Genomic DNA, 24,690 nt, shown 5'->3' with positions numbered 1-24,690 from the left:
CCCCCCCCCCCCCCCCCAACTCAGTAAAATCGTGCATTTATATGTGCGTGCTTGTGCATGTTATTGTCTGTATTTTTACATGTATGTAAGAGATCTTTCTGAAGGCACCCTCAAGCCTCCTATGTATCTGGCATCTTTTGTTTGCTTTTGTGGTGGCCTGTGGTGGTAGACAACAGATTTCATTCACAAATTGGTAGACAACGTGCTTGTGCATGTTATTCTCTCTCTCTCTCTCTCTCACAAATCTCTCTGCTTTAAAATTTGATTGATTGGTTTGGGATATTTTCTTATTTATGTCTATGACCCCCCCTTCTCCGCCGGGGTGGGGGGGGGGGATACAAAGAGAGAGAGGTTGATGTCTTGGAGTCATGGATTTTCTTGACATGCAGGTTGAAGGGGCTTCATCAGAGGTGTACAAATGAGATGAATGCTTATGCCGGTTGCATGTATTACCACACTAATGAGTTTGAATTATGCCGCAAGGAGCAGCAAGAGTTCGAGAAAGCATGCCCATGTAACGATTAGTGGTGTATCCTCATAATGTTGAATAATTGGGGACAGCGTGTTGAAAACAGACATATTTGATGTTCTTTTCACTGAAAACAACTATTTTTGCAGATGGGATGCTTTCCTTTCATAAAGTTCCAATTCTTATTGGGAAATGGTTATCAGCCTGTGGTTAGGAACTTAGGATTATGCTTATGCTGCACCAGCTGTTGTAGGAATTGATACTTTCTCCTAGTTTGTATTGGGCGATTCATGTCTCAATCCCAAGCCTGATGACTCTGCGATTGTGCTAACATCATTATATACTTGCATCATAATAGACACTTACTGAGAATCCAGAATTGACAGTGTAGATTAGAAATTTGGATATGAACTTGCATGTATGGCATCTCTTGGTGGAGTGGACAATACTTAAGCAGTCTTTTGTTCCTTGTGCTCCTCTGAGATCCATTGGTCTTTGATGAGAGACTGCAAGATTTATCCTCTTTGTGGGTGGCCGAGGATAAATCTCTGACTTCATCCTCTATTATTCATGATATACATGCAAATTTACTATGATCTGAAGTCTGAATATCAGCATATCTCTGCTACGGTGCTACCTACAAAGAGGATAGATCTTGCTGGGTCTCATCACAGACCAATGGGTCTCAGAGGAGCAAAGGGAACATAAGCCTGCCTAAGTTTATGTGAAAAATATAGCCATTTGGGGTTGGGGGATGAAGTTGCCTTCTACAGGGGCATCAATGTTGAGAGGCTGAATATGTAAAGCCTGTGGTTTAGGTGAAAAATCTAGCCATTGGGGCTTGTATATATTATTAGGAAACGTTGTATGTCGTCTATACAGTCTTGAGGGTATCTATGGGCTATGTAGAAATGTTGCCATTATGTGGTTGAAATTTTGTAAATAAGTTTCTTACCGCATGTTAAGTTTTAACACCAAAATTGGTGCATGGATCAGAAAGATAAGGGTGTGTTCAATGTTCGCCATTGCAGGGTCTGGGAAGGGTCATAATGTGTGCAACCTACCTTGTTTTTTGTGTAGAGGTTGTTTCTCAACTCGAATGTATGAACCACTAAGGATATATGTGCTAAATACCATCGTGAGTTTACATGATTGAATTTGGATGAAAGGTTTTGTTGTCTGCATAGACTCTGTAACTTATGTGGTTTGCTCCCATCACTAAGTAATGCAATGTGTAACTTAGATGTTTTCATGCCCAACGTGGGAATGCTACACAGACAGGGGTTCCCTAACCCTTATTGTACCTTGCATTTTCTACTAGGTTATAACTTAAGATACATCTTAAGTTTATTTGGCTTGTTAAGAGAAATCCTAAGTTTATTTGTTTTTTTAATGAAAGGTGCTAGTCAACATTTTTTCTACAAAATATAAGTTGGTGTATTTCCTAAATGTAGATCCTTATTGCTGTTTTTGTAAGACTGAATTGGAAACTGATTGGCATTTGTTTCTATCGTGTCAATTTATGCTTCGGTTGCTTCCTTTATTTCTAAAGCCTCCATCCAAAAGAAGGATAAATGATCTCTAATCTTGATTATGGCTATTTTCTTCGATCTATTTCATTTGGATATTTAGGAACTATGTCTTTTTTCAAAAATGACCTTAAACTTCACAAATAGTGCAATGATCTTAAGCTTTTATCTTCCATGGTTATTAGATCTGAGTATCCTTTGCCTCGTAGTTTTTCTATTGATCTTAAACTTTGTCAGTCCCTTTGGCTCTATGTTGATGCATGGGCCAATGGGAGGGTACACGGAAACATATTCAGCGCAAGGTGGGAGGGGGGGAGGGGGTTGGAGCAGCACGGTTTTTTCATGCTTGCCTTTGTCTGATCTTAAGGATTGCCCTTTCCTGATTCTAATATGAATCACCCAATTTGGATGATATCAATCCCTAAACCATGCTTGGACCCACACTCAAGGAATTCGGATCAACTACTTGTATATGGTCCCAATTCCTGGCCAAGCCACAATTGATGATTTCCTCTTAAAAGCTGGTTTTTCTATTTATTTTATGGGAGAGGATTCCCTAAAAGGCAATGTGGGCTCTACACCAGGATGAGGACCAATAGGAACTCTAGTAATAAGATCAACATGGGTGGAATTTCCAATTTTCATGAGGTAGTTAATTTGGGGTCATTTCACCCCCACAGTATTTGAGCATAAGGACCATGTTGTCTTTTTTACTTCTTTTTCCCTTTTTTATTTTAAAACTCAAACGGATCGTCTTGACCCTCTTTTTATCTGTCACTTCTGTTTTTTTTTCACCTAGATTTTAAGATATCAGGTCGGCTGAATCATATTGATATTGACGATACCGATCCTTTTGGGAGAAGCTTTTATCTCTTTCATTAGAGATGAATGATTGCCAATGTTTCCCATGACAGCAATTATTGCATTCGTAGGTCAGAGCAAGTGGTTAATGGATTAAGCTTCTGTCTCAAGAGAAAGGAGAAAGGAGAAAGGAGAAAGGTCAAACTTTCTTACGAGGATGGACCAACAAGTAAGATATTGAGCCCCACTTGGGGGAGCTTGCCTCCCAAACTTCTTAGACAAAACCAAACAAATTGAGATATTTAACAAAATATCATAAACACACACTCAAATCCGTATAAATGTTTATAATTAATTTATTATCATTATTTTTGCTGACGAGGAACCTTTGGAGCCTATCTGATTTTATGATTCAAGTTTAAGGGTAAACTCTAGTTACATGTAGTCACACTTAATTTGTGTAATAAATCAATTGTAGAGAGATTTGAACCAGAAACATCTGTTAGCACATAAGTTACACAATATCTTTGGACCAATGGAGCTACATAAATTAGGGTTTGATTCACTGTCATGATTTCAAAATTCAAAGATTAATCGTACTTTGACAATTTTACATAAATTTGGGTTTAATTTTTTGGCATGATATTAAAAAAGATCTTTTCTTAGATACAACCTCCATTGTAATTTATTGAGAGAGAGAGAGAGAGAGGTCAAACTTTCTTACAAGGACGGACCAAGCAAGAAAGAGAGAGCCCTAGTTTGGGGAACATGGCTTCCAAACTTTCATGAAAAAGCCAAACTTAATGAAAGAAACTAATCAATGACACCAGTATTCTTCAAGTTTCTCCACCAAAATCAAAGGAGATATTTAAGGCTATGTCTGATTATTAATAAATGAAAAAAAAAAAAATGAATTTGATGATGCATTGATTTATGTTCTTCTCTCCTTAATTTTTTTTTTCTTGACAATCGGACATAGCTTAAGAAAACATCACAAACTTTTTTTTTAACTGTAATTTTTTTTTGGGTGAGCTACCACATAAAAAATATAAAAAAAAAAAAAAAAAATAATAATATAATAATAATAATTATATATTATTTATAAAAACTAAGAAAAACATCACACATACGTTCAAATCCGAGTAAGAGATCGACAAAAATCAGAGATTAATCATAATCAAACTCTGACAACTATACATAAAACATAGTTTAATTTTTTTTTGGGGGGGTGATAATATAAAAATATTTCCTTAACTATACCTAATATATATATATATATAGAGAGAGAGAGAGAGAGAGAGAGAGAGAGAGAGAGAGAGAGGGAGATGGATCTAGTGCACTAAGCACTGGTTGTAGCTTGTAGAGCAGGCGTCAAGAGTATGGAGGTCCAAGGATTGACTCTTGTCACATGTATTTCTCTCTTTTTCCTATCATCCCCTATCCCCTCTAATGGGTCCTCTTGAGTAATTCCTTAGAATGTGAAATAATAATAATAATAATAATAATAATCCTAAGGCAACAGTGGAAAAAAAAAATATTTTCTTAGAACCTGTTTGGTATCATTTAAAAAAATGTTTCTACCATTTGTTGTTTTAACAGAACGAAAAAACGGAAGCTTCCGCTCAGTGTGTGTGTATCGTTTCTGTTTTCTTGAAACGAAAAATGAGAAAAAAACGATATTTCGCCAATTTGGCGAAACACCCAAGAGGTGTTTTGTCGGACTTGTTTCGTTTCAATTTAAAGGCATTCGGAACTATCGTCCCCATAGTTGCTCTCTCCAAAACTGGGTTCTGCGCATTGACAGTGAAGAGAAGAGGATCTCCAAAACTGGGTTCTTCAGTTATCGTTCGAGTTTTCTCCTTCTGCTCTCTTCTCCTTCTTCCCCTTCATCTTCTTCTCTCTTCTTCTTCTTTTGTTCTAATCGCTTCTCCTTCTTCTTCATCTACTGTAATCATAGAGCAAACAGGAAGGGTTTTACGGCTTTTTTCGAGCGATTAGAGATAGAAATATATTATGGGTTGAAGAAGATCAAGCTTCAAATTTTTGAGGAGAAATTTCTTGTAACTCACATAGCAGGAACAAGAAAGCTTCAAATATTCCCCTAATCACTTCAAATAAGTAAATCACATAGCAGGTAACATCTTCTTCTCTTCTATTTCTTGTTCTTCTCTTCTGAACCTCTTCTCTTTCTTCTTCTTCTATAGGTATATCGCTTCATTTTTCCCTGCCATATGAAACCCTAAACAAGTTTGAGAGAGAGAGAGAGAGAGAGAGAGAGAGAGAGCTCCAAGTCCTTATAGTCCCCTCACTTCAGCCCCCCCCCCCTCTCTCTCTCTTTCTGTTTTCCATATTTTGGCGGAGAGCTCCAAGTCACAGCAGTGTTTTTTATGTAGAGCGAGTTTCTTTTTTCGTGTTGCGCCTTAGCTATTGATATATTTGAATGGATTTGGTTGCTAATGCTGATGCATTTTTTGGATATGATATTCTGCTGATATGATATTCTTTCAACAATGTTGTTATCATCTGGTTTTATGCTTTATACAAATTTGTTTTGTTATTCTTGGACTGTAACCATAATTTAGAGATTGGAATGGAGTAGTTTGTTATCTTAGCGTTTGATTGTTATCTTGGGTTTCTTAGTTCAGCCAGATTTACATATTTGTTTTGTTATTATTGGACCCTAAGTTTGCTTGCTTGGTATGCCCCTAACCTGTGAAAGGTACTTGCTTGGTATGCCCCTCACTTGATTATGCTGTTAATGGTGAGCAGCAGCAAATGGGTCTGGGGACATATCTCCTTAATGGGGTTGAAGAAAACCAGAAAATTTTCCTGGTGGCAACAATGGAGGTCATGGATTAGATGGGTGGATTGAGAAACCAAATGGGTGGTGGGGAGTAGTTCAGCCATTAGAGAATGGGATAGATGAGAGTAATAAGCAGCGTATTAGCACTCATGGCAGCACTCATGCCTGTAACAGTTTCTTTGTTGATGAAAACAAGACACAATGGGAGGGCTATGTACTATTGAAATTGACACTGACTTTAATGTAAATCAGAAAAAGATATGAAGGGGTAAGGTGGGAGGAGGCTCAAGATCCAATTAGTCAGATAGGAGGAAGAGTTTTGTAATGCATCCTCTATACAACATGCGTTATGTTCAGAAAGCTCAACATCAAGAACATTCACACCACCGTCCACTTTGAACGAGTACATGAAAGGGTATCTGGAAGGAACATTTAAAGGATTAGATGACCAAACAAATAAGATGAAAGACATCCTCCATGCATTCAGGTATTTAGACTTGAATAAACAATGAATATTTGGGGAATTATGTAATGCATAATTAACTTGGATAAGACATTGTTAATTCTGTACTTTAATTCATCATTTTAAAACCATTTTTTTTTAGTTGGTATGTAATAAATATTTTATTGGCCAAAGGATTTATATGCTTATAGTATTTTAATGTTATTTCTGTAATTATTGATTTAAAAAAAAAAAAAAAAAAAAAAAAAAAAGGATTTCTGAAACAAGTATTATCAAACAGCAGAGCTGTCGTTTTTCTGTTTTGAAACTGTTACGGAAACAGATTCATCAAAAAACTTTAAATCGTTTAAAAGCGATGTTTTGACACAGAAATTGAAATTTTCATTTTTGACGCGAAACAATTTTTAGAATAAAAACAATACCAAACGAAACCTTAACTACAACCTCCATCATTATACAGAGATGATATTATAATATCCAATCTTAAATCCATGTGCTGCTGCGAGTTTTTTCTTTATCAGTGTGACTCATCGTAATAGAATAGTATAACGCATGCGCATGTTGACTTCGTTATATAAACGTGACACATGTGATCCATGAGATGCTTCTGGAATCTCATTTCATCTTATGCATTTTGGTATGGAGATGATGAAGTCATGAGACCATGCTTAAAATTTGTTTTCATTCAATAACCATCCCTTTCTTCTTTCCTTTTTACCCTCCAAAACTCACAAACGAAGGTTGAGGGATGAAGGGCATCGAGTCAAAAGAAGAAGAATGTTTCTTTGGATCCGGTTAGGTCAGATGAGATCCATCAAAAAGCAATCGTAGATCCATGTTTCTTTTATTTTTATCATGAGCATCTATGTCATTAGGGACGCATGCCAAACGTTGAAAATAGAACTACATCGAATTGTATGATTAAAGAATTGTAGAGGATCTGAATTCTCATCATTTCCTGATACTTAAAAGAAAAAAAACTACAAATAAAAGAGTCAACTTTGAGGAAGAGGTTGTCAATTATGATCCAAACTACATTCATACATACAGTTCCTAACGTATTAATTCATTAAGGTTAGGGGCTTGCTTGGTTCAAGTTTACCTTTACATGACCATAGAAATCGTCGTATGGTCTCTATTTGGAGCATTCATGTGATCTCTTTTCGAAAGGATTCCTCCCAGTAATTAGTTTGGCTCGATTTATCTGTAATAGATGAAAAAAATGAGGGGGATGGATGTAATAATTAAGGACAAACGCAAAGGTAGGTGGATGTAAATTTTCCTATTAAAGGTTCAAAATATTGGCATGTAAAATCGTATTAATATCGACGAGTTTTGTGCTCTTCCTACTGCTTGCACCATGTAAAAGACTACTCCCCCTACTTAAGCCCATTGCTCTCTTCCCATTACATCTTCTTAGGGTATTCGTTCATGCTACCAAAGCTTCCGACTCACACCTCCCCGGCTTGGAACTCTCTTGCTACTTACCTCTATGGGCATTTCTATTCCTAGTGCTTGCTAAAGGACTAATGGGCGTAGCGATGGGAGTGAGTGGTTTTCAAGTCCCTCAAGTCCCTCAAGTCCTTGGTGTTGAAATGTCCAACAATTTTCTGTTGATATGCCGGTACCAATACCAAGTCAATCCTGGATCGGGTATCAATATTGGATCAAGGGTATATTATGAAAAGACCCTTTTAGGACCAAGCAAGACAAAGAACCCTACTTTAGGGAACATGCAAGGATTAAAGTATCGGTATCGATCGCCGTATCGATCGGTCAAAATTAAGATACGTATCGGAGGGTATCGTATCGTATCGGAGATACACTAAGATACGCTAAAGATACACACATAAATGGATAGGAAACATTTTTTTAAACACTTTTGCATAAAAGAATTTGTTAAAAAAAGCTATTGATAACATGTATTATGTATAAACACTAAATTGAGGGTATCGTACTAAGAATTCAAGGTCTGTAGTTGTCCCATAAATGTAAAATCCTTGATCCCAATCTTGATTTCCACTTTAGTTAGAGAGAAATATGGCTGACAGCAACTTTAGAACAAAAACCCTTCAAAAAATCGTTTTTTTCTGAAAAATTACCCATATTGGCCATTATATGACCGTAGCGCCGATACGTATCGATACTCACCGATACGTACCGATATATATATCGATACTCACTGATACATGTTGATATATACCGATACGTACCGATCGATACATACCGATACTCATCGATACGTACCAATACATACTGAAACGTACATTTTACCTCAATTTTATATTTTTCATAGAGCCGTATCGAGGCATGTCGTATCGTATCGATGTGTATTAGTGGTGTATTGATGCATATCGGTATGTATTGTAGGATATATATCGATACGAAATGATTTAAAAAATTCAATGTATCGTATCGGTTTGTATCGTATCGGCCGACTAAATTTAAGATACGTATCGGAGGGTATCGTATCGGTATCGGAGATACTTAAAACCATGCCTATAGTGAAGCAGTCATACATATAAATTTTTCTTAAAATAGACTATAGCTATCACTTAGACATTCTATCATACATCTTGCCTACAATGATCTATAGTAATAGAAATTTGACAAAAGTGAGGTTACCTTGGCAAAGAGAAACCTCTGGAGATGTGGTGACGTTGATCTCCACTTGATGCGAACCATAACCAAGTTGTCTCGGTGCTGCCAATACTTTAACCCTAGTTGGCACTTGGGTTTATTGAAGCAACTCACAAGAACCAAATTCTAGGTTCTTCTTTTTTCTTTCTTTCTTTCTTTTCTTTTCTTCCTCTTTCTTTTCTCCTTGTCTTTGCTTTCAATGTAGCAACAATGGCATTCACACACACACACACACACTCCTTCTCTCTCTACCTCTCCTCTTCTAGTCTTCCTTGTAAGTACAACTTTATTGGAGAAATAATATTCTCAACCAGAACCATCAAACTCCATTAATGGGCTTGAGAAAATCTCTCTTGAGAGGCATTCCAGACACACACAAATTGAGGGAAAAACTTCTTCTCTTCTCTTCCCTTTTCTTTTTCTTTCTCTTGGAAACTACCAATGGAGCTTGCTGCCGTGGTTTCCAACAGCTTTCTAAACCTCTAATGGAGGCTATGAACTCAAGTGCAAGAGAATGGAAGTCTTGCCTTCAAACCCTAAGTCTTCTAGGAGTTTTAACTCACTTTTTTGGCCACCTTTGTAACCCCTCTGCTTTCTCTCTTCACTCTGCTATGTAGATCTCGAAATGGTGAAGAATCTCCAACTTGAATCACCCAAGTTGGAGTTGGGATGAGGGAGATATGGCCCTTTTAAGTTGGGCTAACCAGAAAGTCAGAAATAGAATCTTCGGAGTAGCATAGCCTATGCTGGCAACGTGGGAAGCAACAGCGTGATCTGGGCCGTTCATTTAATCAAAAAGGTGCCCTTTAATCTGAACCACAGGATTCAAAAAGAACGATGATTGAATCTTAGCCATTGGATTGGCTTCAACAAAATCAACAGATGATGTGCTGGCGTTAGCGGTTAGGTTCCTTTTTGTTGTCACTTTTTCATTGCCTCCTTTTTTCAGATTTTAAGGGATCTTGTCTTCCACTCACAAAAAGGTGAGATAGCTTTGGCCCTTAGATTGGGATCGGTCAAATCTGATGGACTAGATCAGCCCCAAAAGGCATCTCCATATATGCTTTTGTGCACATGCTCTACACCGAATCCACTCTTCATTTTAAAACACAAATCAGCCCCTTTAGCCTTTAAAAATTACAACCATCCCCCTGAAATTTCAAAAGAAGTTCCATAAAACCCTGAACTGGCCAAGAGCTATTTGAGTATTTTGGATTGGATTTTTTGGACCGATCTCGTAGAAACCTTCATAACTTACTCATACAAACTTCGATAGAGCCGAAATGAAAAGCATTGAAACCATGACTCAACGCTCTACAATTTTCCAGAAGACTTGATTATCCGACTCACCCATAAAAAATGACATTAATACCCCTAAACATTTCTCATATGGAAAATGTGACAAAATTAGAAGCGTTGAAAAAATTGGATTTTTTTCGTATAGTTATATGGAGAAAGTTTCTTCTAAAAAATTCATCTTCAATGTCGAAACTGCCCCCAATTGCCACAAAACTATATTTTGACCACGGATGTCGTAACTTCTTCATACGGTATCAGAATGTGACGAAATCAGAAGCATTGAACTAGATAAATTACAAACTATCTTTTTCATTGGTCTTCCAAAAATATCATTTTCACTATAAAAAATGCCCCGAGCATAAATAGGCCAATTTTACTAATTGACCCAGAAACCCATACCATCTATCATGGATGTATCAATCCATTCCATGCACATAATGTATCTATGTTATCTCATTGATGACACTGAACTTTGCCACATTATCATTTCGACCATGTCACCCAAATTGGTCACGTCATCACCCCCACGTGGTCGGGTTTCCAACAAGGACAACCATGAAACAACAAAATTCACACGAGGTAAAGAAGGGATCGAGGATATCCGGTAGTAAGGGAGGGTTGGAATCTATTGATCTTACAAAAAGAAAGAAATAAAGATTGTCTAGATCCCAGATTTACTCGAACCATTAGTTTTTTTTTTTTTTTTTTTTTGCTAAAGACAAGTATCCAAGCCTTCAGCCTGACTAATCCCACGGGCCCATATTGACCCCACAACTATATGGACCGGGGGTCATACCGGGGTTGAATGAGAACCATTCAACTTTCACTGAAAGCAATGAAGATCACTAAACACCCCCGTGTGAGTGGCCCAAAGTGTGCCTAGTGGGAGTCAAACTTAGGACGTTCGAGTTTACGGCTCTTACCATGTTCGTTGCTCACCAACTACGCTACCCCCTAGGGTTAAACTCTAACCATTTGTTGAAGAAGAGGAAGAATAGATGCAATACTATTCCAAATCCAAGATCCCTTCTTTTTCAAAGTTATCGAGTCAAAAATACAAGTGTTCAAGAAATATTTAGCTCTAAGTGTCTGGGTCCAAACCACCCTTAGAAGTAGGAGAGCACATTTTTTTTCCAAGAAATGAGAAGCTTTTTAGAAGAGTTCGAACGATTCCAAAACCGAGAACAAATATAGTCAATATTGTGGCAAATTTTTTTTTAAGAAAAGCAAAGCAGGACAACTAAGAAACGATAGAATAAAGTATAGACTGTACTAGAAATTTTCTTCCAGTGAAAGAGAGAAGATTTGATTTCCAAGTGAATAATCTTTTATCCATTCTATCATCAACATACTAAAGGTTAGATTTTTTAGATCAGTGTTGAAAAAGATTTGTTCCAAGATAACTAACATCCTTTGTAATTTCCTTGATACTAAGGAGAGACTAGAGCCATGATTTTTCAGATTTAGGCACATTTACTAAAAAACATTCCACTTTTGGAGAGGTTAACATGTTGCCCCAACAAGTCAGAGAAAAGGTCAAGCACTGTCTTAATAGCCAAGAAATCATCAATAGTAGTTTGACAAAACGTGAAGATATCATTACCAAAAAGTAAGTGAGAAACCTCAGGAGCACAGTGGGCTATCTTAATGCCCGTAAACAAATAGATCCTGATAGGTTGAAAGAAGATGAGAGAGAACTTCCATAGTTGTAATAAACAGATAAGAACTCGGCAGGTGACTAAAACTACCAAATTCCCTTAGAAGGTTCATTAAGATCGAAGAACAATCCTTCCAACTTAATAGAATAAGAGACTGATGACATGAGATAATGAATCATGTCACATCAAGAGTTTTCAAATCTAAAAAATTCGAAAAGAGCCTTGATAAGCCCCCATTCCAGTCTATCATATGCCTTAGCCATATCAATCTTAATAGCCACAAAGCCTAATTTCCCTGTTTTCTTCTATTTCAAGTAGTGAAAAATCTCATGGGCTAGAGGTTTGCTTGTCCGATAAAAAAACAGCTTGGAATGGAGAGATAAAAGAAAATAGATTACTCTTAATCTATTAGCTAAAATTTTTGCAATAATTTTATAATAAATATTACAAATGCTAATAGGTCTAAACTCTTCAACTTTTGAAGCATTAATTATCCTTTTTAGGAATAAGGCAAATCAAGGTGTGGTTTGTCTCAATAGGAAGAGAGCAATTAGTGAAGAAATCTCGAACAAACTTTAAAAAATTTAGTGCTAATTAGATCCCATAATTTTTTGTAGAAGGATACCTAGAATCCATCAATAACAGGGGCCTTATAAGGGCCAAGGGAGAACACAGCATTCCTAATTTTTGTGTTCTCAGGTAAAGAGCATAAAGAATTAGCAAAGTCCTTCGGGAGGATCTTAGGGAATAGATATTCCACAAATGAAGGATTAAGAGGGTTAGAAGTAGAGAAAAAACATTCGACAGGTGATCTAGAAAAAACCCCAACAATGTCCCTTGTTCCAGTAACTCTTTCCCTATCAGAATTCCAAATAAAATCAATCTGTCATTGTGTAGTCTAGTGTTTAGTGATAGCATGATAAATCTGGTATTACAATCACCCTCAAAAATATGGAGACGTCTAGATTTTTGAAACCAAAACGTCTCTTCAGCATCGAACACCCATTTTAAATGTAAAGTAAATTCAGTGTAAAGGGTTAAAAGAGAAGAATCCTTATTTTCCAAAATCTGAAGTTGATGAAAAGACCGTATTTTAGAAGATCAATATGGCAAAAGCCATTCCAATTCCAAACAAAATGAAGGCGACTAAAACTGTTAAGTTTGCTAACCAGATTCGCATGAGTGTTGCTATCCCAATTAGAAGAGCAGAAAGAAACAAAATTCGGTTGAAATGACAAAGTCTCTTGGAAATGGAATAAATTTTTGAAAGGTGGTCTTGACCCAATAAAATTAATCACAATTGGACTATGGCCCGATCCAGTAGATAGAAGTTTGGAAATAGGAGCATTAGGAAAAAGAGATGACCTATTGGAATTAGAAAACATCTATTCAGAACGTCTTTAATCAGTCATATTTTAGAATCTCATTTTTTTTATTCTATTAGATGTTTTAGAATCTCATTTTTAGGGGTGTCAAACGTCCAATTTGACTTAGTTTCTGTCGAGCTGGTTTGGTTTTGATCCAAGAATGAATAACAACAAAACCAAATTGGAGAGTGGAATTTAGGAGTGTCAAATGGCTGATTCAAATAAGCTTTTGTCAGGCTGATTTGGTTATGGCCAAGAATGAATGAGACCAAAATCAAATCGTTAAGAAACTTAGATTCTTGGTCGGTTTTGGTTCAATACAATTTAGGCTTATTTTAGTTCTTTAATTAGAATCAAGTTAATGCTGATTTAGTTTAGTTTATTTTTAGACCTGAACCACAATGAAATTTTTAGACTCAAAATGAAAAAAGACTATGTAGGGCACAAAAAGACCACACTGCACCGTCTTGACATGCGTTGAATATGCTCCCGTGGCTGGGCATAGAGTCATGCAAGCTGGCAAGTTTCTTATCCCATATATATATATATATATATATATATATATGTATTAGGGGTGTCAGACCCTAAATCGATCGGACCAAATCGATAACAACCCAGAACAAACCAAACTGAAGCCTTATTGGTTAGGTTTTGATTTGGAGTATTGCAACCCCAAAACCAAATCGAACCGCGCAGAAAACCAGATGGACCCAAACCAAACCAATACCGGATCAAACCCCGGACCGAAACCAAACCAGTAAGAAACCGAAAACAATCCAAAATTCATTAAAAAAAACAATATTTGCATAGTTTTGTATACATTTGTATGGTAAGTCGAATCCAAACCGGATTAAAAACCAAAACCAACCCGATTACAAACCGATATAAGAAACCAAAGACAACCCAAAAACAAACTACACCAAAATCTAAATCGAAATTTCCTTATTGGTGGTTTCGGTTTCAACAATCCCACACCGAAATCGATCTGGACCGACCCGTTGACACCCCATATATATATATATATATTATATTAAATTTGCAAAAAAAAAATCTTAAAAAAAATCTTAAAAAAAATGTACATTATTAAAATTAAAATTGGGAACATAATCTTGTCATTATAAATTTATTTACGCATAATGTACTTTAAAAATGATGAGTAATCAGAATCATAAACGACTGTCTAAACCCTAGAAATGAAACCCTAAATCCCGAACCTCTAAATCATTTCATAACTAATGTATCTCAACAAATGATTCAAACCACTAGTAATTGAAAATCTTAAGTTTAAATCACTTAATTTTTCAAGCGGGATTTGGTGTAACTTATATCAGGTCAAACAAAATTTCATGTGAAAATATATCATTCTGAGGACCCTCAATGTCCTTGAATGATAAGGACATAAAATTGTGAGGGGACTGTGAAAAATAAAAATCTTAAATCTAAACTGTTAAACTTTTAAATAAGGATCCAATGACACAAGTTTTCTGTTACTGCGCTTTTCAACTGCAGTTTTGTTTCCGCAGTAACAAAGATTTTTTTTTCTTACTACGGTCTTAACTACTGCAGCAATAAGTAGCACATATTATTGTGTTTTTGTAACTGCGATTTTATTTCTATAGTTACAATATTTTTTGTTACTGCGATTTTTTATTATAATTTGTTTCTGTAGTTACAAGGTTTCTATTACTACGCTTTTTAATTACAGTTTTGTTTCCGTAGTAACAAAGATTTTTTTTACTGCAATCATAATGACTGCAGTAATAAGTAGCACATATTACTGCGCTTTTTCTAACTGCGGTTTTATTTCCATAGTTACAAGATTTTCTGTTACTATGATTTTTTATTGTGATTTGTTTCTGTAGTTATAAGGTTTCTGTTACTATGCTTTTTAACTGTAGTTTCGTTTCCGCATTAATAAATATTTTTTTTACTACGGTCTTCACTACTACAGCAATAAGTAGCACATATTACTGCTGTTTTATTTCCACAGTTACAAGATTTTCTATTACTATGATTTTTTATTGCGATTTGTTTCCATAGTTACAATAATTTTGTTACTATGGTTTTAAATTCCGTAGTAACATGTATACCATATTACTGCGATTTATAGCTGCGATTTTGTTTCAACAGTTACAAGATCCTCTATTACTGTGTTTTTGAAATATCGCAACAATAAATAGCTTCATTACTGCACACGAAAAAACAGGAGTTATAGGACATTTATAGCTACGGATTTTGAAACCGCAGTTAAATATCCTGCAGCTACAAGTGTATTTTGTTGTAGTGGATCAGCACAACAAAGGAGGCCTATAACTACGGCTTTTTCCGTAGTAAAAGGTCTAAAAATCCGTAACAATAGCCTATTATTGTGAATTACCTACGGTTTTTTATTCACAGCTTCAAGTACCGTCGCTAAGTTTGTAGCTGCAGATTTCACATCGCAGGGACAAGGTACTCTATAACAGTGGATATTTAACTGCGAATTTTTTCCACAGCAAATTTATAGTTGCGGATATATAGCTGCAAATTTTTTTCATAGCAAATTTACAATTGCAAATATGTAGCTACGAATGTTTTCTCTGTAAATCTATTGCTGTGGATTTTTAAATGCGTTTTTTTTTTTTTCTTTTCACAATAAATCTATAGCTGCATATTTTAACTGCAAAATTTTACGCCCCAAAGTTTGTAACTATGTGTTTGTAGTGACATTTTTTGCATAACAAAATCTATAATTACGAATTTTAGTTACGGAATTTTACGCTCCAAAATTTGTAACAACGTTTCTATAATGATGAAATTTTTTGTACAGCAAAATCTATAACTACGGATTTTGAATGCATAGATTTTTACTACAATTTATAGCTTCGCTTTTGTAATGAAGAATATTTTATGTAACAAAATCCATAGCTATGAATTTTAATTGCGAATATTTTATTATGAAGACATATATACAAATTTTTGAACGATGACAATATAAAATATTAATTTTGTTAGCTTTTATACATTTTTATACAAATGTACTTGTTTCTTGGACTTACATAATCCATTCAATACACAATATATAATAACTTATATATAAAAAAATATATACAAATATATAAATTCTAGTTACCATCCAAATCACTTAGATTAAAAAAAATAAAATTCACTATCATCATCCCAATCAATTGTATACAAAATAACTAATTTAATAAGTTTATCTTAAAAATTAAACTCTATTAAGAATTCAAATTGTATGTTCAAAAAAAAAAAAAATTTTATGAGACTCGACTAGTTTTAAGTCCTCCTTGTTCAAGTCCAAGCCTCCCAAGCTCTATATTTGAGTTTTCGAGTTACTTCCTATAATAAAAAATATTTATTATTTAATAATCGAATTATAAATACTCATAACAAAATCGTTGATTGTATATCATTTAACCTTGTAGTTCTAACTCATTTTGACCATTAAGAGTACCGAATACCTGTCACACATATATAGATAACAATGGATTATTATTTAAAAAAATATATAATAAAAAATAACTATCACTAAATTATAATAGTAATAAAAAAATCTCTAAAAAGAAAAATAACTTTTAAATATGACATAATATCTAAAGGGAACAACCCCAAGCATTTGACTGTGGTACAAGAAATGCGTGACATTAGGAACACTAATAAATAAAGAAAAATAATAATAAAACGATAAAGAACTTAGAAAGAATAGTAATAGATTATGAACAACCTACATTTCGCTATCAAGACTTTCATCACGTCCTCAATTGAAGTCTTCTCCACCATACTTGCCAATTGCTTCTGCAGTGCAAGAAAACCTATCTTCATTAATCTTTAGTGGCATGAAATGAAACCAAATTCAGTTCAGAATAAGTGACTTAAAATTCGTAACCAAATCATGATAGGAGATGTTCTTTTTTTAATCCTTGTTTCCATAATAGGTTTTGAATGTAGAACCCTAAAACTTTAATGAGGAAAGTCGAATGTTTTCAGAAAAAGTTGGTGAGATCTACCAAAACCATATAAGATACAAGAGAAAAGAAAGGTGAGATTACCATGGGAAGACTAAGTGGAAATCAGGGTCTAAATTTGGAAAGTCAAGGATGTGTAACAGAAAAAGAGAACCCAATAGAAGAAACTCGAGATGCTACATGAAACCAAAGATTAATTAATCAATTAACATTCAAGGAAGCACGGTATACAAAAACCAAATCCCAAATCAGATTATTATTATTATTATTATTATTATTTTATTTTTTATTTTATTTTATTTTATTTTATTTTTTATTTTTTAATAGAAGATGAAGAAGAAAAAAGAGAAACCCATAACACAAAATATAGCACTCACTTTAGGAAAACAAGATTGAGATCTAGAGAAAACCCAGTTTCAGAAACCTCCACATGTCCATGAGATCATAATTTATCATATCCTAGAGAAAACTACGGGAAGAAACTTACAAAAACTTGGATTGCCGACTGAAATCCAACTCACCCACTTCATCAAAAGATAATAATTTTCAAAGAAATCAAATAGAAAATTTCCCACTTGAAAATTTTAACCCAGATCCATCCCCACTTAGAGAGAGAGAGAGAGAGAGAGAGAGAGAGAGAGAGAGATGTGATGATTATAAACAAGGTGACCTGAGTGAGCAATGCGAGCTATCAACCCCAAAATATCTAGCGGCAGCAAGAGTATCAAGGGCAAGATTAACGGCTGAGGTGCAATGCGTGTGCCAACAACCCCTCTCCACAATTAGGCCTTGGCTCATGCTTCTGAGGAACAATTGAGACCTGTCCACTGTACAAGAACTGCAGCGGCAACAAGAACACCTCATACCCAACCGAATTCACAGGGATCACCAGAGAATTCCACCCCTCGCCGATCCTGGGCTCATCCTTGAACCTGCCGAGTAAAGCCCGGCCAGCGGGTCAGGAGACTCAGGACCACAGAAGTACTTCCGAAAGAAGAGGCTTCCGGCCGGTAAGATGCACCGGTGTGCGTGGACTAGACGACCCTCTACACTGAAAGTCACATCACTGAAGGCTTGCCGTTGATGAGGAGGTTGAGGTAGTCCAGAGAGAGACTTCAAGATTTCGATCTTCAGCAAAAAAAAAAAGACTTCAAAGTTTCGATTGTGGGAAAAGAAGGTAGGGAAAGAGATGGGTAAAGAGGACAGACGTTTTTTTTTTTTTTTGGTAGAAACAGAGGACAGACGGCTATCATGAGAGTAAAAAACAGGAATAACTGCGGGTAGGGTTTTCTTAACCCAAAATGAAATTAAGAGTAGTATGTTACGGGCGGGAAATTCAAAATGAAAAAATGTTTTTGCGGGAAAGGAAAGGATAGGATGTTGGCCAGTAGGGTGTCAATAATTAACCAGAATCAGTAAAATCGATCAGATCGAACCAGAAATAGTTCAGATCCAATCAAACCAAAGTGTTATTGGACTGGTTTCAGCTTGGGATATTATAACTCCAAAACCAGGTTGAATCAAATTGAAAACCAAATGAAACCAAAACTAAATCAAAATTGGTCAAAACCAAACCAGTAGGATATTGAAATCAGCCCAAACTCATAAAAAACCATGTTTTTGTATAATTTTTTATGGCAAACCAAACCTGATCTATTGACGTGCAAATCACTGGTTAAAGATCAACTCCCTTTATCTAAAACTTATATAGTGCAAATTGTTTGTTGGTGGGGTTTATTTTCCAAATACAATGGTAATCCGGTTTGGTTTAATGGTTTTAATCGATTTCGATCCGATATGGTCTGATCCAAGCCGATTCAAATAGATATCAGCCTTAATTGACCGAATCCCATGTTTTAGAATCTCATTTTTTTATTCTATTAGATGTTTTAGAATCTCATTTTTAGAGGTGTCAAACGTCCAATTTGACTTAGTTTCTATCGAGCTGGTTTGGTTTTTATCCAAGAATGAATGACGACAAAACCAAATTGGAGAATGGAATTTAGGGGTGTCAAATGGCCGATTCAAATAAGCTTTTGTTAGGCTGATTTGGTTATGGCCAAGAATGAATGAGACCAAAATCATATCGTTAAGAAACTTAGATTCTTGGTCGGTTTTGGTTCAATATAATTTAGGCTTATTTTAGTTCTTTGATCAAAATCAAGTTAATGCTGATTTAGTTCAGTTTATTTTTAGACCTGAACCACAATGAAATTTTTAGACTCAAAATGAAATAGACTATATAGGGCACGAAAAGACAACACTGCACCATCTAGATGTGCACTGAATATGCTCCCGTGGCTGGGCATAGATTCATGCCACTCCTCCTAATATGCTTCGGTTTATTTTGTTTTGTAGATCTCTTTTCTTTTGTGTAATCGTTTTATTTTTAGTTTTTGACAGAGTATAAGCCTTTGGACTATTGGGAGGAGTGGCAGACGAAAATAAGACCACGTTTGTGCCCAACTTAAGTTGGAAATGCCCCTTCAAATGAATAGATCTAGGAGGTTACCCTAAGTTTAAGATTTCTCTAACAATGAATCGTCTATCCCGCTCCATGTCGATGAGATCGGCAGGTGAGGCGAGCACAAGTTTTAATGTGCTCAGTTATGATCAACAAATAACGAACATGGACAAAAGACTCCAAAATTGGGATATGCCCAAAATTTCATAAAGAGAAGTATACCAAAATGACTGGCAAACATATTTTGAGACCATCAAAACCGTTGAACAAACCATTAATTTTACAAATGAAACGCAAGAAATCACCTTTTTTATCCCAGGTCTTTACAAGACCATCTCAAAAACAATTTTAATTATGTTCATATTGGCTTCATTCAAGTGGCCATCAAACCCCTTCACTATGAAGGCAGACACTTCCATGTTATTGGCCTTACGTGACCAAAGATTTTTAGATTTCGATGATTCCCTTCTGGGAGCTATTGAAACTAGCCTTTGTTATGGCCCTGTCCATTTTAATGTTTACCTAGATATGTCCATAGCACTCACAGACCCAAATATTCTACATTTCCTCAAAATTAACCTTAAAACCCATGGATACAGAATGATGCACAAATCAATTCCTATTGTTGTCATTCATCGTATCAAATATAAACCTATGAAAACTATCAAACCTAGAGCCCTCAAACGATTTCCAAAAGGACAGACCTTTTACCTTGAAACTGACTGCATCCAAGGTCAAATCGTTTATCCTAGGCTCATTCAGTGGAAAGATATCTCTTTCCCTGATGAGTGGAAATTACAAACCACTACACATCAACCCCAAATCTCAAACACCAATATTCAGTCCATCTCCCAAACAACAGATGGATTAGTTACCATTCGGTTCAACTGACACATTCCCCCTCCAATTTACCAAAGTTCCCGTAGGTATTGCTATGATGCTTCGACCTCTTCAAACTTTTGTCCCTTGAGTTCTCCCCCTAGAACTCCTCCTCCTATTCCAAACCTTTCTGGATTAAATTCCAGTCAAAATGTTGTCCATGGAACCTATGAGACTTCGTCATATGTTCCAGATTCAACTTCTTCTGACCAAAATCATCCATAATCTCCAACCCAGTCTGAAGTGGCTCCACCTCAACGTGACCTAGGAGTTTATATGCTCCAAACCAACGAAGAATATCAAATCGACAAGCCCCTTCTACGAACCAATTTCGAATGACCAAAAAACAAACCAAAACGTGATTGGTTCTTCAAAACATTTAAACTTGAACAACAAGATCAAATCCAAACAAAATGGTGTAATTTTATGACAAGTCTTAAAAAAAATGTTTTCTTTTTTACTTATTTTGATATTTATGCCCAAGACAATAATATAGATTATCCATTGCATAATCAAGTTTGTACCCAAACTGCTACCCACAAATCTTGGACCCTTAGCACCGATCCAACTACTACTGCTATCCATCCCCGGGTGGAAAGCATCAAATATGCCTTCAAAAATACAGAATTAACCGCTTCTCCATTCAAAGCTGCCGAACAAGATGATCCAAAGAGAAAACAAATTGAACAACTGAATTTTACAAATTTAAGTCTTCAAACTATAGGTGATCAACTCTCTAGAGTTGAGTCTCTTATCCAACCAAAACCTGTGTCTTCCATGACACCAGCTATTATTCCACCTTCAACTCCCCTTTTCAAATCATACAATATACCCCCAACACACCAACGTGAACTTAACAAATCATATTTATTAGACCAAATCAATCATAGGCTCACAACCTTATCTGCATCTGAAACCCCACCATAAACGCCAACACATAATCAACCAACTGCTGGATCTGACAATCGTCAGGTTCTTACCCTTGATGGATATTCCTCTGACTCTTCGTCTAATTCTGACTATGAGTCTCCTATTATCCCACAAATTAATCAAACTGGTCAAAGTTCAACCCAACACCCGGTCTTCCCTGACCTTCAAATTAAAGCTAGAAGAACTGCTCCTCAAGCTTCTTACCAAAGTGGAATCATCCATGAATGGAACATAGATGGTTTGACCGAACATAATCTCATGAACAAATTATAAGAAATGACCATAGTTAGTAATGCACACCGTATCAAAAATATGACTGATAGTGTCGTTGCAACTTTGCTTATTTCTGGCTTTACCGACTAACTCAAAGGTTGGTGGGATTATGTTATGACTGATGATCAAAAGACTGAAATCCTAATGGCTATCCAAACTACCCCTGAGGGTACTCCCCTCCTTGACACCGAAGGATTACCCATAGAAGATGCTGCTAATACTCTTATTTTCAGCATTGCAAATTACTTTTTAGGTAACCTTTCCCGTCTCAAAGATCGAACAGCTGAACAATTATCAAACCTTAGGTGTAAAAAATTACACGATTTCAAATGGTACAAAGATACCTTCCTGACCAAAGTCTTAACCAGACCCGACACAAAACTTCCCTGTTGGAAAGAAAAATTTCTTACAGGTCTTCCAACTTTATTTTCTGAATAAATTAAACAACGTCTTCGCAAAGAAAATGATGGGATTATTCCCTACGACCAAATGACTTACGGTCAAATTATTAACTTGATTCATAAAGATGGCTTAGCCTTGTGCACTGATATCAGGTTAAAGAAACAAATTAACAAAGAAAAAAAATTCTACAAAAAATAATTAAGAGGTTTTTGTGAGCAATTTGGCTTTGCTCCCCTTAGGCCACCAATAAAACATAAACATAAACACAAATCCTCTCGTAAATATTATAAAAAATTTTACAAATCAAAGAATTATGTTTCCCGTAAACCTTTCACAACTCCTGAGTTTTACCAAAAACCCTTTTCAAAACCAAAATATAACAAATACAAAAAGCCTTTCAAGGCACCTAACAATCAAAAAGATTCTAAACCAGACCAAAATTCCCAAGGATGCTTTCGATGTGGCAAACCTGGCCACATCGACAAATACTGTCGAGTTTCAAAGAAAATTAATTCATTACAAATTCCTGATGATAACAAAACGCAAATTCTTGCCCTTTTCCAAAATACTTCCTCCTCTTCATCCTTTGATGAACAAGAATTTAAACTTAATCAAGTCTAAGCTTCTGAGCAATCTGACTCGAGCTCTACCAATAATGCTAACTTCCAAGCATGTGCTTGTGATTCCTGTATTATGGTCTTAGTTGTGAAGACAGTGCTCCCAAATTTGTTCGCATGTTGCGAGCATCTCCTCAAATCAAATATTTTTGAATATATTGATAACTTGACAAACCCCGAACACAAGAAAGCCTGTCTTGAACATCTCAAACAAAATATTAAAAATTAAACCCCTGTCCAACCTTATAATTTACAAAATATACTTCACAAATTTGATAAAGCGTAAACCTCAGCCCCTGACCATTCTACTCGAATCAAAACCCTTGAGACTACTACTGCAACCCTACAACGTGAAATCAAAACCATCAAACAACAAATATCTCTCCTTACTCGACAATCAATCCAACAAAGTACCCCTGACCCAAATCCCTCTGAGACGTTCACAAATCCTTTTTCAAACTCTGACCCATCTATTGGTTTCACTAGGACCATTTCAAACCCAAATTGGTATATTCATATTACTCTTGTTGTTAATGCTTCCTTCAAACTCTCTACCGTTGCAATTGTTGACTTAGGTGCTCAACTTAATTGCATTAATGAATGAGTCATTCCAACTCAGTACTATGAACGTACTACCCAAAGACTAACTGCTGCCAATGGTGCTGAATGAAACGTCCAGTATAAATTATCAAACACCCATATCTGTAATCAAGGATTTTGTCTTCCACAAACTTTCCTTCTTGCCAAAGACCTTGAGCAAACCATCATATTAGGACAACCATTCCTCAATACGATTAAACCTTTCAAAATTACCCAAGATTCTATAACTATAAAATTTCAAGGACAAAAGGTTATCTTCCCATTTTTACAAGCTCAAACCCCTATCCACCAAGCCACGTCCAAAGCAAAACAATTAAATTTTCTCAAAACTGAGCTCCTCCATCAAAGAATTACGGAGCAGATTAACCACCCCAAAACTATTCATCAATTAAATCAAATCCTTTCCAAATTTGAGCATGATCTTTGCTCTGAGGTCCCCGATGCCTTCTGACATCAGAAAAAATATATGGTTTTCCTTCCCTACACCAAAGATTTTTCTAAACTTCAAATCCCGACCAAAGCACGACCTGTCCAAATGAATCAAACACTTCTTGAAACCTGTAAACAAGAAATCAACGACCTTTTAGCCAAAAACCTTATTTGGCCTAGTACCTCCCCCTGGAGTTGTACAATGTTCTATATTAACAAAGCCTCTGAAATTGAAAGAGGCACTTCAAGGTTAGTTGTCAATTACAAACCCTTCAACGATGCTCTTCAATGGGTCCGCTATCCAATTCCCAATAAAAAGGATATTTTACAAAGAATTTATCAAGCTAAAAAATTTTCAAAGTTTGATATGAAATATGGGTTCTGACAGATCCAGCTTCATGAAAATGATCGTTACAAAACTACCTTCATAGCCCCGTTTGGCCTCTATGAATGGAATGTCATGCCATTCGGCCTTAAAAATACTCCCAATGAATTCTAAAAAATTATGAATGACATCTTTAATTCATACGGACAATTTACAATTGTCTATATTGATGATGTTCTAGTTTTTTCGGATTCAATTGAGCAACATTTCAAACACCTCTGAACCTTTTACCAAATTATAAAATCAAATGGCCTCGTCCTTTCAAAAAGAAAAATGGAATTTTCCTCGCCAATGTCCATTTTCTTTGACATATGATCGAAAAGGATACCTTAACCCCTATCGATTGAGCCATTTCTTTTGGTGACAAATTCTCAAACCAAATTCTAGATAAAATTCAATTACAAAGGTTCCTTGGAAATTTAAATTATGTTCGTGATTTTCTTCCTCAAATTAGTAAGATTACCGAGCCCCTGTATCTTCGGCTTAAAAGAAACCCAACCCCTTGGTCATCTGCCCAAACAACTGCCGTTCAAACAATCAAGAAATTAGTCAAAGAAATTCCTTGCATGTTTATCCCAAACCCTATGGCTTTTAAAATAGTTGAAACCGACGCCTCAGACATTGGATATGGTGGAATTCTTAAACAAAAGCTCCTAGATACTAACAAAGAACAACTTGTCCAGTTTACCTCCGGTGTCTGGAACTCTGCACAAAAGA

At 35.7% G+C, this 24,690-nt stretch overlaps 1 protein-coding gene and 2 long non-coding RNA genes across 4 annotated transcripts in view; 2 read left to right on the top strand and 1 right to left on the bottom strand.

Moving 5' to 3' along the window:
• Positions 1–800, top strand: part of LOC122091449 (NADH dehydrogenase [ubiquinone] 1 alpha subcomplex subunit 8-B-like) — a 6,435-nt gene extending 5,635 nt beyond the window's left edge. The window contains exon 3 of one of the 2 annotated variants that reach the window (XM_042661403.1): positions 390–800. In XM_042661403.1, coding sequence (XP_042517337.1) covers positions 390–525 — 136 coding nt within the window. In that variant the 3' untranslated portion in view covers positions 526–800. The remainder of the gene's footprint in view (positions 1–389) is intronic. The other variant, XM_042661402.1, reaches the window with a different exon arrangement.
• A 3,782-nt stretch (positions 801–4,582) lies between these two features.
• On the top strand, positions 4,583–6,148 carry LOC122092479. The gene is made up of 2 exons (XR_006144152.1): positions 4,583–4,933; positions 5,855–6,148. It is a non-coding gene; the product is annotated as an uncharacterized LOC122092479 (long non-coding RNA).
• A 10,475-nt stretch (positions 6,149–16,623) lies between these two features.
• Positions 16,624–18,393, bottom strand: LOC122091988. The gene is made up of 2 exons (XR_006144072.1): positions 17,665–18,393; positions 16,624–16,824 (listed from the first exon to the last, which is right to left on the bottom strand). It is a non-coding gene; the product is annotated as an uncharacterized LOC122091988 (long non-coding RNA).
• Positions 18,394–24,690: the final 6,297 nt, after the last annotated feature.

Source organism: Macadamia integrifolia, chromosome 10 (assembly GCF_013358625.1).
Source record: "Macadamia integrifolia cultivar HAES 741 chromosome 10, SCU_Mint_v3, whole genome shotgun sequence".
Classification (NCBI taxonomy): Eukaryota; Viridiplantae; Streptophyta; class Magnoliopsida; order Proteales; family Proteaceae; genus Macadamia; species Macadamia integrifolia.
The sequence above is the reverse complement of the archived record's forward strand: the minus strand, read 5'-3'. Positions and strand labels throughout refer to the sequence as shown.